Source organism: Schistocerca nitens, chromosome 1 (assembly GCF_023898315.1).
Source record: "Schistocerca nitens isolate TAMUIC-IGC-003100 chromosome 1, iqSchNite1.1, whole genome shotgun sequence".
NCBI lineage: Eukaryota > Metazoa > Arthropoda > Insecta > Orthoptera > Acrididae > Schistocerca > Schistocerca nitens.
Window position 1 is genome coordinate 1,112,719,020 of NC_064614.1, and position 25,787 is coordinate 1,112,744,806.

General features: G+C 38.4%; 1 protein-coding gene across 1 annotated transcript in view; it reads left to right on the forward strand.

Annotated features, from left to right (window-relative positions):
• Positions 1-25,787, forward strand: part of LOC126199114 (calcineurin-binding protein cabin-1-like) — a 249,429-nt gene that overhangs the window by 17,450 nt on the left and 206,192 nt on the right. Inside the window, exon 2 of the mRNA XM_049935872.1 lies at positions 15,094-15,207. Within this exon, the coding sequence (XP_049791829.1) occupies positions 15,094-15,207 (114 nt within the window). The remainder of the gene's footprint in view (positions 1-15,093; positions 15,208-25,787) is intronic.

Sequence of the window (25,787 nt, forward strand, 5' to 3'; positions counted from 1 at the left end):
ACATCTCTCATCTGACTACAAGTGACATCTCCTTATCATCTTCAACCTGATCCAGTGTGATGGCGTCTTTCCATTGCAGTGGCGGGAGAGCACCATCATTCCGGTGCTCAAACCCGGTAAAAACCCACTTGATGTGGATAGCTATCGGCCGATCAGCCTCACCAACATTCTTTGTGAGCTGCTAGAACGTATGGTGTGTTGGCAATTGGGCTGGGTCATCGAGTCACATGACCTACTGGCTCCATGTCAGGGCGGCTTCCCCAGGGTTGCTCCACCACTGATAATTTTGTGTACCTCGAGTCTGCCATCCAAACAGCCTTTTCCAGATTCCAACACCTTGTTGTCGTCTGTTTTGATTTACGAAAAGTGTATGACACCACCTGGCGACATCATATCCTTGCCAAATCATACAAGTGGGGTCTTCGATGCCTGCTCCTGATTTTTATCCAAAATTTTCTGTCTCTTCATACTTTCCATGTCCAAGTTGCTGCCTCCCATAATTCCCCCCCCCCCCCCCCCCCCCCCATCTCTAGGAGAATGGGGTCCTGCAGAGGTCTGTATTTAGTGTTATCTCTATTTTTAGTGGCCATTAATGGTCTAGCAGCAGCTGTAGGGCCATCTGTCTCACCTTCTCTATATGCAGACAACTGCTGCATTTTGTACTGTTCCACCAGTACTGGTGTTGCTGAGTGGCGCAATAGGGAGCCATCCACAAGTTGCAGTCATTGGCTCTAGCCTATGGCTTCCAGTTTCCTGCCGCAAAGTTGTGTGTTATGCACTTCTGTCGGTGTCGCACCATTCATCCGGAACCAGAACTTTACCCTAATGATGATCCACTCACTTTAGTGGAAACATATTAATTCTTAGAACTGGTTTTCCACGTCCGATTAACTTGGCTTCCTCACCTTCGCCAGCTTAAGCGGAAGTGCTGGCAGCACTTCAGTGCCCTCTGCTGCCTGAGTAGCACCAACTGGTGTGCAGATCACTCTATGCTGCTGCAGCTCTACAGAGCCCTTGTTCAACCCCGTGTTGACTATTGGAGTCTGGTTTTTGGATCGGCGGTGCCCTCAGCATTGCGTTTACTTGACCCAGTACACCAATGGCGTTCGCCTAGCGACAGGGGCTTTTAGGACGAATCCAGTGACCAGTGCTCTGGTGGAAGCCGGAGTCCCTCCATTGCAGGTTAGCCGTGCACAAATGCTGGCCAGTTATGTGGCACACATTCGTAGTTCTCTTGCGCATCCGAATTACTGTCTCCTATTCCCACCCACAGTGGTTCATCTCCTGCATCGGTGACCCAGGTCAGGGCTTCCAATTGCAGTTTATGTCCGGTCCCTTCTTTTCGAACTGGAGTCCTTTCACATGTCCCTAAGGACTCGGTTAACCCCGTGACTCTCTGCTGCCACTTCCTGATATGTACCGAGGCCATGAAGTGGTTTACACCAACGGCTCGACGACTGATGGTCACGTTGGCTTTGCATATGTCCATGGAGGACATATTGAACAGCACACCTTGCATGATGGCTGAAGTGTTTTCACTGCCGAGCTGGTGGCTATATCGTGTGCTGTTGAGCACATCCGTTCATGCCCTGGGGTTCTGTGCACTGACTCCTTGAGCAGCCTACAAGCTATCGACCAGTGCTGCCCTCATCATCCTTTATTAGCGACCATACAGGAGTCCATCTATGCCCTGGAACAGTCCAATCATTCAATGGTGTTTGTCTGGACCCCAAGTCACGTCTGAATCCCAGCGATGAACTTGCCGACAGGAAACCACTTATGCAGATCGGCTTCTCTGCAACTGACTTGCATTCAGTACTACGCTGCAAGGTTTTGCAGCTTTGGGAGACGGAATGGCATAACCTCAGTATGCACAACAAACTGCATGCCATTAAAGTGACTATGAATGTGTGGAAGATCTCCACACAGGCCTGCCACAGGGACTCTATGGTTCTCTGTCGGCTCCAAATTGGCCATGTTTAGGTGACACGTGGCTACCTCCTGCGCCGTGATGACCTACCTCAGTGTTGGTGCGGCACCCGGCTGACAGTTGCCCATATCTTGGGGAGCTATCCTTCTTTGGCTGCTCTGCGACAACTCTTCAGTTACCAGACTCGTTGACATTAATTTTAGCTGACAACTCCTCATCGGCCAATTTAGTTTTATGTTTTATACGTGATGGTTGGTCTTATCATTCTGTATAAGTTTTTGCGCGTGTCCTTTGTCCTGTTGTGTCCTCCACCCAAATGCTTCTAGGCTGGATGTTTTAATGTGTTGCAGAGTGGCTGGCTTTTCCTTTTTATTCTCGTGGTCGGCCAGCCATGGTCATCCGCTCTCTTGTTTTTATCCCTTCTACCTGTTACTTGCTTCTGTGTGGTTTTATTTTCCTGTTTTGTCCATAGTAGTGTTGGTTGTCCTTTTGTCGTTCTTCGGTTCTTCCATTCTCCAGTTATTGTGCTGTATGTCTCCTTTCTTTCCTTTAAACCAGCCAACCGAGCTGCTCGGCATGCAGACATTCTGCTGCACTGCAAATGCATCCTTACAAAATGTTCACCCAGGAACTAAAGGAGAAGGGCTGGGAAAACCACAGGGCAGTGTACTAGACATTCAACAATATTTTTTCTATGAAGTATTTCTAATAGTATTCACTGATGAGACAAATTGTGTGGCAGCGCAAATAAGCGAAATTTCAGATACTGTACTGGGAAGTGAACAATCCTTGACAGTTTTATGTAAGATCCTTATATAGCGCTAATGTGACTGTATGGTGTTTGATTTTAGATTTTGGCATTTGGGGCCCACATATCTTTAAACAAGACAGTTGTTAAAGTGACTGTGATCTTGGAGTGATAGGGAGAGATGCTAGAGACCTTCTTAATGCCCTTAATGGATGAACTTGACAGTATGGAAAATGTTCAGTTTCAGCAGGATGAGCCCACAATGCTGACAGAGCAATGGAGATGCTGAGAGAAATGTTCCTTGGTCATTTGATTTTGTTGTGCGGTGACATCGGTTGGCCTGCCCAGTCATGCAACTTAAATCCTTGTCATGTTTTTTCCCCCTTTGGGGCTAGCTCAAATAAAGAGGAGGCCTACATACTCATTGCCCTTGTATTATTGACCAATCAAAACATAAAATTTGACAGCAGGTTGCCACCATTCCACAGGAAACAGTCAGCTGGGTGATGGAGAACTTTCATGGATGCCTTCATCAGTATATATGTAGCAATGGCACTAACTTAATGCCCATTATTTTTAAAAAGAAGTAATTACTGAAACTGAAATGACATGTCATACACTTACACATGAGAGTTAAATAAAACTTGTCATTTACTTTGTTTGGAATTTGTCATAGAAATGTGTCAGCTCTTTTTGCCCCACCCCATATAAAACATAAACAAAGTAAGGCAGGATTAACTGAGGATAGGACAGGAAGTCGGCCACGGCCTAATCAATGGAACCATCCCAGCATTCATTTTAGCAACTTGGGAAAACCATGGAAGACCCAAGTCAGGATGTCGACACAGGGAATAAACCCCCACTCCTCCCAACTAAGATTCCAGTGCATGAAGATTGGCATAGCCATCTTGTACAGTACACAATTGAAAGGGAAAGCCCAGTACATAGCCTGCAATGAGATTGCAACATGCATAATAGGTAAATCAGTGAGATATCTAGAATGTGTCACTTCTCAAAACACTTCTCAAAACCACAGTATATAACACTGCTGAAAAGTATAATACACACACACACACACACACACACACACACACACACACACACACGAAAACCCCCCTGACACTATAACTATTAACAACTAACCAGATCCCTTCTCTGTAGCGGTGTATTGCACTGCAACTGAAACAGAGGGAACAGAAAACCAGTAGCAGAAGCATTCCTTTGCAAAAACAACAAAGCACAGATGGTACATCGGCTAACAGAATTTATAGAAATCGACAGTAAATGAGGACCTAGTATTTCTGTAAGCTAACATACTCCCTTACATTGTAGAAACACTTCCTAACAGAAAATTATTTTAACCCTGCACTAAAAGCTGTTTCCTGTGCCAACGTCTTTATGGAAATTGGCAGTGCATTATAAAGAATTACACCAAGGAGGGTGATATGCCTTTGAGTACGAATTGTTTTTGCTTGTTCTATATGGAGGGACCCACAGTTGCGAGTGTTATAACTGTGGAATCACAGCTGGTCTGCAGGTCACCAAGTGTAGCTCTTGTCAACAAGATGTTTTTATATATGTACAGGGACGATACTGTAAGCCAACACAGCTTTTTAAATGAGGGGCCTGCAGTGAGCACTAGCAGAGCTATGTGACAAGATTTGTGTAGCTCATTTCTGCAATGTAAAAATTTCATTTAGTCAGCTATTAAATACACTGCAAAAAAATTATCCCATAAGCTACGAGAGACTCGAAGTTAGCAAATAAGCCATTCTGGCACCATCTAAGGAGTAAACTATAGAAATAATTTCAGAATAAAATATGCAGAACAGACATTGTGGAGAATATCGTTACATGGTCATTTCGATTTAAGTCTTGATCAACATATATTGCAAGAAGTTTTTTGCTTGTATCCTTTCTAACCTATTTCCACCCAGTACCAGTTGGAGATTTTGGTGTGGAGTCATCTTTCCAGATTGAACATAATTTGTTTTCTTCACATTAGGGAGCAGTTTGTTGGCATTGAACCATGTATGCAAGGACTCTGTGTGTGTGTGTGTGTGTGTGTGTGTGTGTGTGTGTGTGTGTGTGTGTGTGTGTGTGTGTGTGTGTCATTTATATAAATGAGGAACAAAAGGGGGCCTAATACACTACCTCTCGATACACCTATTTAGACTTTCTTTGCATCAAATATTAATCTGATTTTATGATTAGAGTGAGCCTATACAATTACTAGAATGAGCTGATGTCAGTTCCACAACTTGTAATCTGTTTTGCGTATATGATTGAAACAACTCATTTTCTGTCCCTTTTATCCCCATAGCTTCCATTATCTGAAAGAATTTCGCGCACAATGGTACAGAAAGCTTTAGAAAGATGTAAGTTAACTCCTATAACACTATTATTATCAAAGTTTTTAACTATTTAAACTGTGTAACCCATTATCACTCTTTTTGTACTTCCGTATATTTGAGAGCCTTGTTGATTATTATTCAAACAGTGGAAAATCTAGGATGGAATAATGACAATATTATGAAAATGATAGGTTACTCTCAGCATATTTTGGAAGGTCTTTTGGCCAAAAGCTTACGTGTGTAGCAGTCTATTTGTTGATAATTATTGTTGTGGTTGTTTAAGTACTTGGTGATTTATTGTTTCCCTAATCTCTCAATTACTCAACTTGGTCTCTTACAACTTTTGAATAAAGGTATCACTTTCGAGATTTTTTATCTGTTGGGGGGAAGTACTCTCTCAGTGAATGATGAATAAACAATTTGAACCCAGGGCTTTGCAATTTCTGAAGCAGTACAGATTATTATATGTGACACTGGTACATCTTTTACACCTGCTGGATTTTTGCATTTGAGGCTTTTAATCACCTTTACTACTTCATGCTCAGTAGTTGGAACTAACCTCATGCTGTATACTGGTGTATGACGCTTAAGTTTATCCTGGTTTGTGAAATTTAAGCTAAGAATTTATGAACTTACAGTAAAAATGAATAAATTATCAGAATGGTAGGAAATTAAGGAGATGGTGCCAGGATAAATTAAAAGAAGCATTACTTATTGAGAACTTCAAAGTAGGATTATGCAACTATTGACTCAAAGAGGGTGAAGGAATACAATAGAAGACAAATGAGTAAGTGCGATAGATGAAATGGTAAAGACAACAGAGGATGAAGTAGGCAAAAAGACAAGGCCCTGCAGAAACCACATTGTAGCACACAAGGTACTGAATTTCATTGATGAACACAGAAAATGTAAAAATACAGCAAATGAAGCAGGCAAAAGGGAATACAGACGTCTAAAAAATGAGACTGACAAAGTGCAAAATGACAGAGTAGGAATGGCAAATAGCTCTATTTGTGAGTGGAATTGGAAAGGGAATGACTAGTAGTGATACAAGGGTACATTTTCCATGCACGTGCAGAGCATGTATGTAGATGGGGCTAGAGAAAATGCGCAAGGCATTAGAATCGTACATGACTGGGAAAGAAAAGGAGGGATGAAAGGTGTAAGGAATGTACACAAGGGCTACAAAAATGGAAATGAAGTTGAAGACAATATTATAAAAAGGAAGAGGATGTAAGTGAAATGAGATGGGAGATGTGATACTGTGAGAGGAATTTGACAGTGCACTGAAAGATCTAAGTGGAAATGAGGCTCCTGCAGTAGATGACATTATCTCAGAATTATTAAAGTATTTGGAAGAACATACCATGACAAAGCTATTCCATTTAGTATGTAAGATACATGAGACAGACGAAATCCCTCCAGACTTCAGGAATGATGTACTAATTCCATTTCCAAAGAAGGTGAGTGGTGACAGGAATGAATATTACACAACCATTATTTTGATACAGTATGGTTGCAAAACACACACACACACACACACACACACACACACACACACACACACACATTACAAAGGTGTGCTGAAAAGTACTCTCTCTGAGTTTTGTATTCTGTTCTCAGTATCGAATGAGGTATTACGTGTCGTGCATATTACTTGGTCTACTTTCCTGCTTTGTTAACATAAATTGCAATCCTCTGCTGCCAGAGGACTCCGAATTATACTGTGTGACATGACAGTGTGTAATGTAGCCATGTCATTGCGTGAGAAACAGCTCAGAAAACTGAAAGCACAAATTTGAAGAATTCATCCACCCATGGAGCACCCTTCTTTCATCATGACAATGCCACACAACATGAGCGCTACAACAGTCAGACAGCTTGTGTTCTCTGTCAGCGATCATCCTACATACTGTCCTGACTTGGCCCATCTAATTTTCATCTGTTTCCAAAACTTAAAGAACAAAGGACTTGACATTGATAATGATGAAGTGGTGCAGACAGAGGTGAGGCTGTGGCTCCATCAACAGATTGGAACAATCAACAACTTATCACTTATTAGGAGAAATGTGTTTGCCCCCAGAGTAACTATGCTGAGAAATAGATATGTAAACATGAAGAACAAAGATGTAGAATATTAACAAAGTGTGTTTTATTAAAAAAGCTTTAAACAGTTTTCACATTAAAGAATTGGGAGGCATTACCTTTCAGCACACCCTTGTATTTACAAAAGATCGAAAGAGTCCTAGAAACCAACCTAATATATTGAGCAAACCATGAGAGAAACCAAGGATAAATTTGTAAAGAGAATTTAATTTCAGTTAGAAAAAACAAAAACTTTGAGGTTTGATGTTGACATTGAATTCTGCCAAAAACGACTAAAGGGCATGTAAATGCAATTGAACAATTGTAATGGGGTTACAAGGTGAACACCAACGAAAATAAAAATTAGGCGCTAAGAGCGGTAGATGACGTTCGTTATTTGACCAGCCAAACAAGTGATGAAGGCTGAAGTAGAGAGGTTATAAATTGCAAAGGCTCTTGGACACTGAAGCTCCATCAGATGCAGTATCAAAGAGGCTAGGAACTACTTTAACCTATGCGAGGAAAAAAAAAGGCCAATTTTGGGAGATCTCGCTGTTAAGTTACAGATAGGCGTTAAAAAGGGGAGACTGCAGCCAAAAATGTTATAATGTCCAACTTTGTCACGGAAGAAACTGTTAGTGGTATGAGGATGATGATTGAGGCTACCAAGCATATAAGGGGGGGGGGGGGGGGGGGGATCTTTGAATATTCCATGATTTTTTTCAACAATATTGATAATGGGGTATTCTTATATGTCAAATTATTTAGGGAAATCAGTTTTAGCATTAGCAAGCTAAATGTCATATGTGGGACAAAGTCTGTGTGTGAAGAAGACAATGATGATGGTTTGTTTTATACTTTACTGGATACTTTGTCTGCATTTATAGAAACTCAGGATATGTAAAGCACGGGGCAGTGAATGTTCTCTGATTTATTAGCAATGGTAATGGTAGTGGTAGTAGTAACAGTGGTAGGTGAGCCAAAACATTATGACCACTTGCTTAATAGTGATCTAATCCACTTTTGGATTATAATACAGCAGTGATCCTGCATGACTTGGATTTGACAAGTTCTCCTTAGGTTGTTGGAGTTTGGTGCACCAGATGTTGACAAACAGGTTTCACATTTCCCATAAATTATTGGCTGGTGGTTTATGGACGTACAGCCGGCATCCCACAGCATGCCAGATGTATTCATTGGGTTCACATATTGCATAATAATAATAATAATAATAATAATAATAATAATACCCAGAGTTAAAATTTTTAACAGAACAACGACTAGCCGATCAGATCCGTGTAATAATAAAAAATAACAGGATACCCCAGTCAGAATTAGAAAACATCAAACAACAAGTACAAAAAATACTGGTACAAAATAATGTGCAATCAGAAGAAGAAGAATATACAGTAATGGACTCAAACATCCCAGAGCAAACAAACAAAGAACAACACACATCATTTAAACAATCAGAGGAAAACGAAATCTTAAGACAACCACCAGAACAAGCACAAATAGAACACGAAGTGACACACATTTTAGATATAGAAGAAAAATTTCAGCTGACATGTATAGAATGCAAAGACACAAATACAGACATTAGACCATTCTTGCATAGACCACCAAATAACCCACAAGTCATAACAACTATCAACACAATCATACACAACAAAATAAATGAAAATACAACTATGGAAGAGTTACAACTACTGATTTATATAGGAGCACTCACTACACTAAATATACACACTAGGCAGAGATCAGAACCAACCAACACACAGAAGAAACCCACAAAACCAGCATGGCAACACAGGCTACAGATCAGAATTGAAAAACTGAGATAAGACATCGGACAGCTAACACAATTTATAAGAAATGAAATATCAGACAAAAAATGAAAAAGGTTAGGTAAAATCTCACAACAAGAAGCGATAGAGCAAAAAAAAAAAAAAAGCAGAAATTACAGGCATTGGCCAAACGACTTAGAAGATACAAAAAAAGTGAAAATAGAAGGAAACAAAACCAAACATTCAACACAAACCAGAAGAAATTTTACCAGACAATAGATAACACACACATCAAAATAGACAATCCACCAAACATAACAGACATTGAACACTTCTGGAGCAACATATGGTCAAACCCGGTACAACATAACAGGCATGCACGGTGGATACAAGCAGAAACAGACACATACAAGATGATACCACAAATGCCTGAAGTGATAATTTTGCAACATGAAGTCACCCAAGCAATTAATTCTACTCACAATTGGAAAGCCCCTGGAAAAGATAAAATAGCAAATTTCGGGCTAAAGAAGTTCATCTCAACACATTCACATCTAACTAAATTATTTAACAGTTACATTGCACTCCCATACACATTCCCTGATACACTTACACATGGAATAACGTATCTGAAACCTAAAATGAAGCAGACACAGCAAACCCAGCTAAATACCGCCCCATAACATGCCCACCAACAATATACAAAATATTAACTTCAGTCACTACACAGAAATTAATGACACATACAACACAAAACAAAATTATAAACGAAGAACAAAAAGGCTGTTGCAAAGGAGCACGAGGATGTAAAGAGCAACTGATAATAGATGCAGAGGTGACATATCAAGCTAAAACTAAACAAAGGTCGCTACACTACGCATACATTGATTACCAAAAAGCTTTTGATAGTGTACCCCACTCATGGTTACTACAAACATAGGAAATATACAAAGTAGATCCGAATTTGATACAGTTCCTAAACATAGTAATGAAAAATTGGAAAACCACACTTAATATCCAAACAAATTCAAATAATATCACATCACAGCCAGTACAGATTAAGTGTGGAATATACCAAGGAGACTCATTAAGTCCTTTCTGGTTCTGCCTTGCTCTGAACCCACTATCCAACATGCTAAATAATACAAATTATGGATGCAATATTGCTGGAACATACCAACACAAAATCACACATTTGCTATACATGGATGATCTTAAAAGTACTAGCAGCAACAAATCAACAACTCAACCAATTACTAAAGATAACAGAAGTATTCAGCAATGATATAAATATGGCTTTTGGAACAGACAAATGTAAGAAAAATAGTATTGTCAAGGGAAAACACACTAAACAAGAAGATTACATATTGGATAACCACAGTGACTGCATAGAAGCGATGGAAAAAACAGATGCCTATAAATATCTAGGATACAGACAAAAAATAGGAGTAGATAATACAAATATTAAAGAAGAACTAAAAGAAAAAATATAGACACAGACTAACAAAAATACTGAAAACAGAATTGACAGCAAGAAAGAAGACAAAAGCTATAAATAAGACAAAAGCTATAAATACTTACGCTATACCAATATTGACCTATTCATTTGGACTAGTGAAATGGAGTAACACAGAACTAGAAGCACTCAATACACTTACACGATCACAATGCCACAAATATAGAATACATCACATACATTCAGCAACAGAAAGATTCACATTAAGCAGAAAGGAAGGAGGAAGGGGATTTATCGACATAAAAAAAACCTACATTATGGACAGGTAGACAATTTAAGAAAATTCTTTATAGAACGAGCAGAAACTAGCAAAATACACAAAGCAATCACTCATATAAATACATTGGCTACACCACTGCAATTTCATAACCACTTCTACAACCCTTTAGATCACATAACATCAACAGATACGAAGAAAGTAAATTGGAAAAAGAAAACACTACATGGCAAGCACCCGTATCATCTAACACAGCCACACATTGATCAAGACGCATCCAACACATGGCTAAGAAAAGGCAATATATACAGTGAGACGGAAGGATTCATGATTGCGATACAGGATCAAACAATAAACACCAGATATTACAGCAAGCATATTATTAAAGATCCAAATACCACAACAGATAAATGCAGTCTTTGCAAACAACAAATAGAAACAGTAGGCCACATCACAAGCGGATGTACAATACTAGCAAATACAGAATACACCAGAAGACATGACAATGTAGCAAAAATAATACATCAACAACTTGCCATACAACATAAACTAATAAAAAAACCACGTTCCCACATACAAGTATGCACCACAAAATGTACTGGAGAATGATGAATATAAATTATACTGGAACAGAACCATTATAACAGATAAAACAACATCACATAACAAACCTGACATCATACTCACCAATAAAAAGAAGAAATTAACACAACTAATCGAAATATCCATACCCAATACAACAAATATACAGAAGAAAACAGGAGAAAAGATTGAAAAATACATCCAACTGGCTGAGGAGGTCAAGGACATGTGGAATCAGGATAAAGTTGACATTGTACCAATTATACTATCAACTAAAGGAGTCATACCACACAATATCCACCAGTACATCAACGCAATACAGCAACATCCAAACATATATATACAACTACAGAAATCTGTAATTATTGATACATGTTCAGTTACCCGAAAGTTCCTAAATGCAATGTAACATATACCATACAGTTAAAAGGAAGTCACGCTTGATCAAGGTCCACGTCACTTTCCATTTTTAACCAGACATAATGTCTGAGAAAGGAAAGAAATAATAATAGACAAGACACCAATGTAAGTTCAGTATTATACTCCTCAAACAATTGTTGCACAATTCTGTTCTTTTTGCATGGACAGTTATTCTGTAGGAAGATGCTAGGGCTGTTAGGGAGTTGTCTAGCAAGCAAGGATGCAGGAGATACCACTGGATCCATGGAAAAGCAGGTGTACCATAAGACAATGCTGCCCTTTCAGCCCACGTCTGTGTTGCGACACGTTTTGAACAGCCCCTTACAGTCAGCCAGCTTCCTGTTTCTGAGATGATAGTGTCCAGGTGCCAGACCCAAAGGTGCCCCTGTCCATGGGCAAAGGAGAGCTCCACATGCCCCCCCCCCCAAAAAAAAAAGAAAAAAAAATAAATAAATAAAAAAAAATAAATCAATAAATCACCTGGTCCTCCCTCCCAAGCACTGAATGAAAGAAAAAAAAGTTGTTTATTTGACTGTTTTTCTTTCAAGAAAATGATTTTAAATTTAGTATTACGCAGGTTTCTAACATGGTTGTTAAAAGTTGCCATTTGTCTTCCAAAATATTAAACATATGTCGTACCCCCAGGTCTAGCCCTCACCCCCCCCCCCCCCCCACTCCTTGGTCAGACCATAACAATTAGCAAAATTGTGTGTGTTAGTTGATTTCCCTATTTATGCACATATTGTTGCTAGAATGAGCTCTAATTCGTTTCTGCCTCTCTTACACACTTTCTGTCTGGTGTAACATACTTGCAACAGCACCATGAAGTACTCAGTCTTTTTGTGGGCAGTGCTCGTAATGTTTTAGCTATTTGTTGTAATTTTGCATATATAGTCATTTACATACTTAAAGGGCTAGTTTGACGAGGCTGTGACAATTGTTGAATTAACAAATAAAACAATGTTATTGTACTACCAAATTCAGCACATATACTTCGTCCAGGTGCTAAGTGAATTCAGACATGTAGTTAATATGTACAAACAAAAAATCACTGCTGCCAGTGTGTAATTTATTTAATTTCCACTATTAATCTCAGTGTTTAATCATATTGATGTTGGTTGAATAGCTATATTTCCTGCGTGATATCTGATGGCACCCTGTTAAACGTATTTACACCAAATGTAAAACTCCATTTTGGGCCCTAGAAGGTAACTGACAATCCATGTGGAAAATACTTCAATTCTAGTGTTGTGGTTGTGAATTTCACAATTCATCCTAAATTCACTCTTACTTTTAAGTACAAATACCATTAGGGAGTAAAGAGTATAGTGTAAGTTTCCTGAAGTCCCTGGAATGAATGTTCAGTTAGTGAATATTTAAATATAATGTAATAACTTATAAAGAACAAATATTTCCTTGACATTGGCTACATTTCACCTCAAGATTGTGCAGATGTTTGTTATTAAGTGAAAGTATGCTAGCAATCCCTGCTGCACGTCAACACAGTGAGAGATATTTCTGAGTGAAAAGCAAGTAGAACTGAGCCTCTTGGTAAACTTCTTCCTATACTGGTGCCACATCTACTTGTTGTCCATCTGGATACGTAGGAATTTCAGGTACAATATCATTAATGTGTATCTAGCAATCTACTGTGTGTCACTTTAATTTGTATGGAATTGCACAATATGGTATTTTGTAAGATCAAGTACTTGGAGAGTGATAATGGAGGCCCCCCCTCTGCCCACTAAATTTGATTGTGGTGACAGAGTGATATGTAGTGTAGCCTAAGGTATAGGTTAGGGTGAAAGGTTGCAATGAAGTTGTGAATTGGTGCAGCCAACGAATGTGAATGGCAAATAAAGGTTTTGGTAACAAATTGATCTGTAGTGGAGCCTAATGTTTACATTTACCCAGTATTTAAACACGCTTAAAGCACTTTTCATCATAAAAACCAAAACTGCAAGATAAATTCAAAAAGCGTGTATTAGATAATGTACAAAGCTTAAAGAACTTTTGGTAGGGAGGGCACAGTATGTTATCTGGGATGGAGAGTCATTTTCAGGTTTAGAAGTAACTTCGAGTGTGCCCCAGGGAAGTGTGTTGGAACCCTTGCTGTTCATGTTGTATAATGACCTTGCAGACTATATTAATAATGAAATCAGGCTTTTTGCAGCTGATGCAGTTATCTGTACTGAAGTACTATCTGGGAGAAGCTGCATAAATATTCAGTCAGATCTTGATAAGATTTCATTGTGATGCAGAGATTGACAACTTGCACTATATGGTCAGAAATGTAAATTGTGCACTTCATAGAATGAAAAACGTAGTATTCCATGACTGTAATATCAGTGAGTCACGGTTGGAATCGGCCAGCTCATACAAATACCAGGAGAGATATGGTTCAGTCGTAGGTAAAGCAGGTGGTAGCCTTCAGTTTATTGATAGAATACTGGAGAAGTGCAAAAGAAATTGCTTACATATCACTGTGTGACGGTTCTAGAATATTGCTCAAGTGTATGAGACCCGTACCAGATAGAACTAACAGGGGATATCGAACATATCCAGAGAAGGGCGGCATGAATGGTCACAGGTTTGTTTAATCTGTGGGAGAGTGTCACAGAGATACTGAAGGAACTGAACTGGCAGACTTTTGAAGACAGACATAAACTACCCCAAGAAAGTCTATTAACAAAGTTTCAAGAACCGGCTTTAAATTATTACTGTAGGGATATACTAAAAACCCCTATTTATCGCTCACATATGGATCATGAGAATAAGATTAGAATAATTACTGCACACACAGAGGCATTCAAATAATCATTCTTCTTATGCTCCATATATGAATGGAACAGGAAGAAACCCTTATAACTGGGACAGTGGGATATACCCTCTTCTGTACATCTCATGGTGGTTCGCAGCATATAGATTTAGATGTAGAATGGTTATTTTGACGCAGATTATGAACATACATCATACATAAACTATTAAACATGTAAGGGGGTTCCACTACATAAATTATTCTATTTCAGTGTTAAGCCCTTACTGTTAGCCAGTTGTAAGCCTATTGCTCTATTTTCCTGGCTGTCTCTCAAGTGGATGTGTTCTCATCAGCAAACTGTTTTTGAAGAGTCCTCCAATGCCTTTGGTACATCATTTATGTTTATGTTTTTACATCATTTATGTTTATCTGTCAAGCTCGAAATGTCGCAGAACACTAAATTTAACATTTCCTCATTGTATATTTAGGTTTGTTACTCTGGTATTCAATCTCTTTAGCGGAGAGAAGGAAAGAATGGGAAAGGGTTAGGAAGAAACAATGTGTTTTGTTCTGTGTGATGTGGAGATATGTGTAATTACACTCGTTAGCTGTAATTTTATGGGGGGGGGGGGGGAATTTTAAGTGTGTACGGGATTCACAGTCAAAGTACTTGCATTATTCTTTCATCTTTTACAGGAGCAAGCAGCATTTTCAGAATACAATAATGCACTGAAACTTGTTCAAGAAAAGAAATTGAAAGATGCACAGATAATTCTGGAAGACCTTCTTAATAGTGATATTTTAGCCGAGGTTTGTATTTTTATTTTCTTTGTGTGTGCGTGTGTGTGTGTGTGTGTGGGCGCGGGTGCGCGTGCACGGTTGTGTGCGTGCATGCACATGTAATTTGTTCTTTCTCTAATAGTTAATATTCTTTTTGTTCTTCAAATGACATTTTGTTGTTTAATTTTGAAGCAATTTCAAGCTGTTTGTTTCAATTGTGTTCTTTGTACATTACACATCTGATTTTCCCTAAGTAAGTTACATTCTTAAGTGAGATATTACATGTTTGTAAAGTAACTGAAAGTTATGCAGAAACTTCTATGGTGCGTAGTTATCAAAGTAATTAATCTGTTTGTGATTGTCATTGATAAATATTTTTCTGATTTGAAGAAGATTTTGTAATAACTTCAACCACTGACCAAATATGAAATATTTCTGCTAGTATTTTAATGTAGTGTGTGACCATAAATTGTCCTATTTTTATTGGGGGAAGGCATAGGCATTATACATGTTAGTCTATTTGATATCAGTTAAGTCCTCTCACGAGTTAAAAAGAAAAAAGTGGTTAAATGTAAACACAAAAGGCGGTCAGTTATTGTATACAGCAGTTGAGATTAATTGTACTCAGGATCCCTGTGGAGATAAGGAAATGTTGTAGGCAAGTTATTCTCCACTTCAGTTCGTTACATACTCACTAGCCATGTGATCTAGCAGTTTAGTCATCACAGTGTCCTGCTACATAGCAAAAGCTACATATCAAAAGCTTTCATTCTCTTCCTGTTGGAACTGTTTATTGGATGCCAATAACATTTAAATTTATGTTCAGTGTTAACAAGTTCCTCTTTATTGTAAATGTTTTTCATGCTTACACCAGCCTGCATTTTGTATCCTCTCAACTTCAGACACGACCACTCATTTTGCCTCCCAAATAACAAAATAAACCTACTGTCTTTAGTATCTTATCCTACTCTAATTCTGATAACATCACCTGATTTAACTAGAGTACATTCAGTGAGTTGTTTTACTTTTGTTGATTTCACCTTAAAACCTGTTTTCAAGACGCTACCATTCCGTTCACCTGCTTTTCCAAGTCCTTTGCCTTCTCTGGCAGAATTAAAATGTCATTAACAAACCTCACAGATTTTGTTTCTTCTCCCTGAACTGTAATTCGCTTTCCAGATTTCTCTTTAGTTTTCTACACAGCTTGCCCAGTGTACAGGTTGAATTACATGAGGGGCAAGCTGCAACGCAAGTCTCTGTCCCTTCTTAACTACTGCTTCCTGTGTATATCCTTTGACTAATATAATTACATCTGGTTTCGTGTAAGCTGTAAATAACCTTTTGTTCCTCTTATTTTATTCCTGCTACCAAAATGTCAGAGAGAATATTCTTCTCATCATTGCAGGAGCTTTTTCTAATGTTATAACTATGTTTTTGGCTTTCTTCTACCTATCTAAAATAAGTCAGTATGGCCTCACATTTTCCTACTTTCGCATGAGCTCAAACCGATCTTCCCTGAGATCACCTTCTACCAGTTTTTCCATTCTTTTGTAAATAATTCACCGTACTGTTGTGAAAGTAACGCATCTTTAATGTTGATACCTATCAACACCATCTTCCTTTGAATTGAAATTATTACATTCTTCTTGAAGTTGGTGAGTATTCCACATATCTTGTATATCGTGCATATCTGATGGAAAAGTTTTGTTCCAAATATGTCCTAATTCTAATGGAATATCATTTACTCCAGGGGGCTTCTTTCTAGTTAGTCTTAATGTTCCGTCAAATCCTTCTCACAGTATTGCACCTCCCATCTCATCTTCATCTTCTTCTCTTTCCATAATACTGTCTTGATGTTCCTTACTTTCATTTTAGCCAGAAGTTCTCTTCCAGATGAACCTAAGAGCGGAAAAAAAGAAAAAAAATATATAATGAGGTAGTTTCCTTTGGTATATTATTTGAAACACCAAGCTTGCTTGGTTCCATACTTTTTTAGTGTAGTTGCTGTTCATATATCTGTTATGTGGAGAGCTCTGTTGGCGAGGAAGATAAATTATATACTTTTATTCACTTTAATGTGGTCTTGTATGTTAACTGTTCTTGGTAGTTGAGACAATGTAATCTGTGTATATCTGAAGTTTGAGTTTCAAGACTATGAGTTTGTGTGCTTTTCGTTTGCAGTTTAGATTCACACAGTTTTCTTTACATTAGGGACTTTCAAAAACAATGACAGTACCTTCGAAAGAAGTAAGTTGAATATTTTGTTGCTACAGTATTGCTACATCAAACCATGCCATAGAAGACAGTACTACTGCAGTCCACTTTTGTTGCCTGTACGTGTATAGTCACCTGATGTTTGAAAGTTGAATTGTAAATTGTGCTGTGGCATTGAACAAAGAAACAAGAACAGCCAATTGGTTTAAGTGGGATTTGTGATCATTTACTGCATCTAATATGAAGGACAACAATTAGCAGATTGGAGATAGATCACTTGGAGATAGCCAGGTGTTATAATGTCCTCCTTTTATTGTTCATAGACAGTGGCAACAATTTATGTAATGTGTCAACATAAAAGTGATTGCCTCAAAGGATTAAGAATATGCTAGCTATGATCTTATTTTTGTTCCGCTTTACAAAAGAGTAATTTATCAAGTACTGTGTACTAAGTTTATGAGGGTGGAATTTGTACAATTCAACTGGTTCATGTGTGTTGCTCGCTGTTTATCACAGAAGGAATTTTTTGTACTGAACACATCTTCATGTACACTGCACTGCAATTCAATGAAAGACCATTCATTTCATACATTAGCTCTAGTTTAGAAAACAGTTCACTACACGAATTGACCAGCTCAGCCTCAAGACCGAAATACCATTAAGCTTTCAGGAGGCTTGTCATTATTTGCACTTAATATTCCCTCGCACACTTTTTTTTTCTGCCAAGAGGAACTTCGGGATAAGAATATCATTCACTTCCCATGTAGTTCATGCACCACATTATGGATTGCTGTAGATACTGAATTGTTTGTGTCATTAGTCTGTTTTTAAAATAATCAGATTTGCTCATTTATTTTGTGTGTTTCAAACATGCTTTGAGTGGCATGGAACTATAAATGAAATATATTTTATTCAAGTATGGCATGTTCTCCACTTTTAAGCTGTCCTGAATTAAATGTTGTTGAGTTGTCTTTATTGCTGAGATTTTTCCTTATTTTAAGTAATTCTCTGTATTATATTAGCAATTCGGTGTCTACAGAATAGTGGTCTTCAGCAAATAATTTATCATCACATGTAATGTGGCAAATTGTTTCTGATGTAGTGCTGTTTAATGGTGCATTACTGTGTTTCACTAGGGGGTCAGTTGTTTCTTGACTAAAATGGACCGTCAGCTACACAATATAGAAAGTAGATATAAAAAAAAAAATGTAAGTTCTTTATGCACCAGCAGCTATAGAAACTTTATAATGAAAAAGGAACATCAGTCGATGTTGAAGAATAAAAACATTAGTTACTATCGTGTGGCACAAGTATGATCTTACTGACTTTATTGATACTGAGAGAGTAAGATGATAGGGCAAATGGAAGCTAAAAAATGTTGAGTTTGATCTATTCCCTAGCTGCTGAATATGATTCATGTAATTCATATGCTTATTGTGATAATGCATCTTGGTATTTGCCAAGTAATTTCTGGATATCCTGTTCACAGTGTTATCAGCTTCTGGGATTTTTTACAGAAGTACTAGATCATTACTTACCATATTTTACAGACTACAAGATACACTTTTTTCTTCAAAAAATTGCCTCCAAAACTCAGGTGCATCATACAATCAAAACTAATATAAGAATGTCCAGTGTCACCAGTTTAAAAATGACCATTTCATATTCGATGCCACGGGAAACCTATCTTTACCTGGAAACATTGGATTCAATTGGCAGCAGCAGTAAACTGATGTGACGAACATGAGTTGCGAGAACTCACAAGCTTGCAAACACCGTCTCCGTCCCACCCTGCCATCACAAACACAGTCTAGCCCATGATGCACCATTGCAGTCTACGGTACCAGTGAACTTGAATTGAAAGTGATTTTTGTTATTGGTAACAATACAATATTTTCGTTAATAGCTAGTTTCATACTACTCTGCTGTATAGTATATAGTTCTGAACTAAATTTTTGAGGGTTCCTTCTGCATGACAAAGGAATACTTTTCCTCTGTAACTGAATCTTGTGTTCATTCAATATGTATAGGTGCAGTTGTTGTACCATTAAGTAGTTTACCGAGGATAAACTGTGTTTGACACATCTTACTTGAGTATTGAGAAATACTGAGAATGCTCTGTGGCCCTTATCTCACTACTCTCACTCCCCTTGCTATATTTGCATGCAACAAGTCTAAGCTGGTGTTTATTTTATCCATTTATGCTTCAGCAATTTTCTGGACATTGTTTTAGATTATCCCTCTTCAGTCAATATGCCACAGCACTGTATCTGACAGTATTGGGTCTATTTAGTGTATTCAAAGTACAATGCACATTGATTTATGAAATATTGCAGGTGGCCTCAGGAAAACACTTTTCTGTTCCTATGGATTTCCTTTGCTATGGAAGCAACAAGGTTTTCTATCCCTGTCTCACAGTTACCTCATCCCACAGATGACAGTCAATGTGTTCCTGTGTTGGCTATAAAGCTAGTTATGGATCTAAGATAGTGCACTGTGGTGTGCTCTTGATGACAAAGGTAGCCTTGTGACTTTGATGAAATCTGCATGAATCCATGTGTGAATTATTTTTGTCACTGTATCTTCTGTCACATATTAAGACTGTTTTAATGAGGCGCTAAGAATAAATATGTTGAGTGCCTAAAATAAGTCATGTATGTCATGTCCTATCATGTCATCATCCCGCCATTTACATGTGCTGTGTTCCTTTTACTTCCGTCTAAATCTATGACTCATTACAGTCTAGATTATTTGACAAATTAGTGAATTTTTTACTATTTTTATGGGTAAATTTCTGAATTGATTACATTTTGACGTTAAGGATGTCATTTTGTTTGGAGCAGTATGAGCTTGTTCGTTCATTGTGATGCATTCATCCCATTAAGGAGAACTTCCAGTGTTGTGGAAAAAATTGAGGTGTATGTAGTGAACAGTAAATCATATTGTATGTTTTCTGTGCAGTGTAGATTGTTTGAGTATTGATGTTGTGTCTGGATATAGGATCTTTTCAGTTTATAATTAATTGTTGTATGCAATGTTGAATAAATTGGGGCCCTAAGTTTCTGAATTGAGCACCAGAGCGATCACATTGCGTATTGGAAAAATTGAATCTCTCACTGAAACGATAAAACGTAAGTTGTGTAACCCTTAGCCCAATTTCTTAACAAACAAATGGCTATGAAAGTACAATGCGTCCTAGCTTTGCCACTGAGGTCTGTTTATCGTGTTTATCAAGCATGCTCTTGTAATGCACTAGTCACATCAGAAGCCAAGCAATCAAGAAATTGCTCCACACCAAAGAATTTGGTGACTGCACACCATCCCAAATACTTTATGGTCTTTGCCTGCTGGCAGGCAGGGCAATTAGCAGTAGTATCCTGCAAAATATATGGCCTTTCTACTTGGCTGCAGATGCACAGACAGTACAGTTTACATTAGTGAACTTCATGCTCTTGCTCAAACTGCTGACTGAACAGATGATATGTATTCCTCCAAGAATGTTGCACCTTTTCCACTAGAACTAAGAGTCCTCTTTAAGTTCTGCAAACACAAGTAATTGAATTATCGTAGCAACTTACGGCTCTACAAATATGGCGTTCCACCCATGCACCACAATGGTGACACATTTCCAGTAGAAATAAGCAGTCATTCACTGGGTAGAATATGCTGGTATCACAGAAAATGTGGAATTGCTGTCCAGCTATGTTAGCCAACCTCTTACAAGGAAAAAGCCGATAGAAATTGGTAATCAACATGGCTGATTTCAAACCAGACTGTTGTCGAATGTTCATAACAGAGCAATCTACCGAGCTACAATTCCTCATTGATATGTGTGCATATGTCTCAATTTCTTCTTCTTCTCTCTCATCTTCCAGAGTGAAATAGTGATGGCAGTCACCTGTATGCTGCTACTGGATCTTTCATTCTTACAACAATGTCACCTTGCCTCTCAACTTCGATTTCAAAATCCATTCATATGGAGATTCATTGTAGCCAACATTCTCCATTGTTAGAGCATATTTCTTGTCATTTTTGTAATGTGCCTGCAGATCTATGCTATCAATGCCTGCATGACTATTTATAGACATCTACACAATGCCAACCATGCTGGCATCAAAGTGGTTGGTGCGATTCACTAAATGACTATTCTTCCCAATTTTTCTGAAGTCACTAATCCTGTGTATACTTCAGAATCGGTAAACACTCAATTGTACATGACATTGTCACCACACGAGGACAACCAAACCATACATGATCTTGTCGTCTGCCTCTAGTCGTAATAAAGACCGGAAGCATGCTTTCTCATTCATGTTAATACAAGGGATCTGTTAACCTTTATATAGTAGCTGGGCCTTACCACCCCATATTTTTAGTAAGAAGAGCAACAAGTGTCATCTTTGTGGTGATAATCAACAGCTTAACACCAGAATGGTACCGGATTGCTACTCTATTGTGCTGTGTATTGGTGACTTTGTTATGCAAATTCATGCCAAGACAGTTTTCTCATCAATCAACCTTGTCTGTTTCTTTTGTCATACGCTCATTGCATCAGAAGATATTCCCAAAACTGGTGTTTGCATTCCGTTGGGAATTTAAAAATTTTTGGAAATCCCATTCGGACTGTACAGTGCTGCCCAGACTTCCCAACATGTCATGGATGAAATAACTGGAGACTTAGTTCTCTTACAACTATATTGATGACTGCTTGTAATGTTGTGCAATGAAGTAGAACACTTAGACCACCTAGAGCAACTGTTCACGAGACCACGGGAACATTGCTTGGAGATAACCTGTCAAAATTTGCCTTTGGAGTAATGGAAGTAAGATTCTTAGGATACTTTATCAGTGCACAGGAAATCCTGCAACCCCAAGACAGAGTGGAAGCTATTTCTCACTTTTCACACTCTACAACAATACACGAATTATACTTTTCTTGATCATGACAAGAATTTGTGCTCAGCATTCATTGTTGGCTGCAACTGAAGGTGTTAAAAACAAATAAGTTGTGTGGTCCTGATGGAATCCCAATTCATTTTACAGACAGCACTCCACTGTATTGTTTCCCTATAAGCCTTGCATTTACCATGAATCTCTTGTCCAGTGTGAAGTCCCAAATGACTGGCAAAAAGTGCAGATGACTCCTGTATATAAGAAAATTAAACAAATGGACCCACAAAGTTACCGATCGATATCCTTAACATTGGTTAATGCTCAAACATATTCTGAGTTCCATTTTAATAAATTTCCTTATGACAGAAAAGCTTCTGTTGACAAATCGGCACAGATTTAGAAATCATCTCTCATGAAATACTTGGCTTGCCCTTTTCTCACATGATATTGTGCAAACCATGGATGAAGGGCAAAAGCGACATTCCATATTCCTAGATTTTTGGAAAGCCCTATCACAGACTGTTAACAGAGGATTGAATTTCCACAAATATAAATGGCTCAAAGACTTCTTGAACAATAGAGCCCAATAGGTTATCCTCGATGACTGCCGGTGTTTATCAGAGGCAAGGGTATCATCAGGAGTGCCCCAGGGAGGTGTGATAGGACCACTTTTATTCTCTATATTCATAAATGATGTGATGGACAGGGTTAGCAGCAATGTGCAGCTGTTTGCTGATGGCACTGTGGTGTAGGGAAAGGTGTCGTCTTTGAGTGGCCGTAGGAGGAAACAAGATGACTTGGACAAAATTTCTAGTTGATATGATGAATTACAGCATGCTCTAAATGTAGAAAAATGTAAGTTAATGCAGATGAGTAGGAAAAACAAAACAGTAATGTTGGAATACAGCACTCATAGTGTGCTGCTTAACACAGTCATTTCACTTAAATATCAGAGTGTAACATTGCATAGTGATTTGAAATGGAACAAGTATGTAAGGACTGTGGTAGGGAAGACGAATGTTTGATTTTGGTTTATTGAGAGAATTTTAGTTAAGTGTGGTTCATCTGTAAAGGAGACAGCATACAGGGTGCCAGTGCAACCTTTTGTTGAGTACTGCTAAAGAGTTTGGGATCCACACCAAGGAAGATATCAAAGCTTTTCATAGGAGGGCTGCTAGATTTGTTACTGGTAGGTTCGAACAACATGCAGATATTACAGAGATGCTTCGGGAACTCAAATGGGAATCCCTGGAGGGAAGGTGATGCTCTTTTGAGGAATACTGTTAAGAAAATTTAGAGAACCCTGATTTGATGCTGACTGCAGTGTGATTCTGCTGCTGCCAACATACATTTTGCATAAGGACTACGAAAGTAAGGTACGAGAAATTACGGCTTTATCCCTTGCTGTATGTGAGAGTGCAGTAGGAAAGGAAATGAGTAGTAGTGGTTCAAGATACCCTCTGCTGTGCACAATGAGTTGTGGATTATATGAATGTAGATGTACTGAGTCCACAATTTGACCATGTCCATATCAACGTCATTGGACTTCTGCCACTGTCAGGTTATCAGTACTACCTCACAGTGATCAAAAGTTTCAGTCATTGGCCAGAAGCTTGTCCACTGTAAGATGCAATGGCAGCAACTGCAGCCATGACCTTCTTTCATGAGTGGATTCGGTGCTTTGGCATTTCTGTATACTTCATTACTGATCAAGGCAAAGAGTTCCCTGCACTTTCAACATCATTCAGCATGAACTGAATTCAAACCGGTTATCAATGGCTCTTGCTTAGATAGCCATTGGCAGACTTAAGCCAGCTTTCACCTCACCTGATACTTGTAGCAGTTCAGGGACAGCAGCTAACACCATGATGCTGTTTACAAGGTCATTGGATGCATCCAACCTTCCAGTGCCAGAGCTTGTGCCTCGCAGGAAATCTCTGCCACCAGTTGTTCTGGATGTCACACATGATTAAACTCCAAATACTGTTAACAATTTGGGGGGTAGTGACATGGATAGAAAATCATGTTATACTTTATGTGCAGTGCTGTGTAGATTCTTTGTTTATTGATTTTGACTCTATACTTTGAATAAATGAATGAATATATTTTATACACACACACACACACACATTCAAATTCTTTGTAGTTTAGATTAGATTAATACTTGTTCCATAGATCATGAATACGACACTTCGTAATGATGTGGAACGTGTCGGTTAATAAAAGATGTCTGTACAAGATATTACATTACACAAAATATTACATGACATTAATGTTTGAATCCCCCCCCCCCCCCCCTTTAATTTATATCTAAAAATTCAGCCAATGACTAGAAGGAGTTGTCATCTAGAAATTCTTTTAACTTATTTTTAAATGTTAGTTGGCTATCTGTCAGGCTTTTGATGCTGTTTGGTAGGTGACCAAAGACTTTTGTGGCAGCATAATTTACCCCTTTCTGTGCCAAAGTCAGATTTAACCCTGCATAGTGAAGATCATCCTTTCTCCTGGTGTTATAGCTATGCACACTGCTATTACTTTTGAACCGGGCTGGATTATTAACAACAAATTTCATAAGTGAATATATATACTGTGAGGATCCCTAGATCCTTAAATAGATGTCTGCAGGATGACCGTGGGTGGGCTCCAGCAATTATTCTGATTACACGTTTTTGAGCAATGAATACTTTTCTACTCAATGATGAATTACCCCAGAATATGATGCCATACGAAAGCAGTGGATGAAAGTAGGGATAGTAAGCTAATTTACTGAGCTTCTTATCACCAAAATTTGCAATAACCCTAATAGCATACGTAGCTGAACTCAGTCGTTTCAGCAGACCATCAATGTGTTGCTTCCAGTTTAACCTCTCATCAATGGACACACCTAAAAATTTTGAAAATTCTACCTTAGCTACAGACTTCTGTTCAAAGTCTATATTTATTACTGGAGTTGTGCCATTTACTGTACGGAACTGTATATACTGTGTTTTATCAAACTTTAAAGAGAGTCCGTTTGCTGAGAACCACTGAATAATTTTGTGGAAAACATCATTTACAATTGCATCATTTAGTTCTTGGTTTTTGGATGTTATTGCTATACTTGTATCATCAGCAAACATAACTAACTTTGCATCTTCATCAATGTGGAATGGTAAGTTCAAAAATGGTTCAAATGGCTCTGAGCACTATGGGACTCAACTGCTGAGGTCATAAGTCCCCTAGAACTTAGAACTACTTAAACCTAACTAACCTAAGGACAACACACACATCCATGCCCGAGGCAGGATTCGAACCTGCGACCGTAGCGGTCGCGCGGTTCCAGACTGTAGCGCCAGAACCGCTCGGCCACCAGCGGCCGGCTGGAATGGTAAGTCATTAATGTATATCAAGAACAGTAACTACGCAATGCAATTAACTATAATATGACATGTTGCATAAATTGCTATTGCTATTCACACTTATGCCAGCTAAATTTGTTGAACATGCATTGCCACTGACAATGCTTG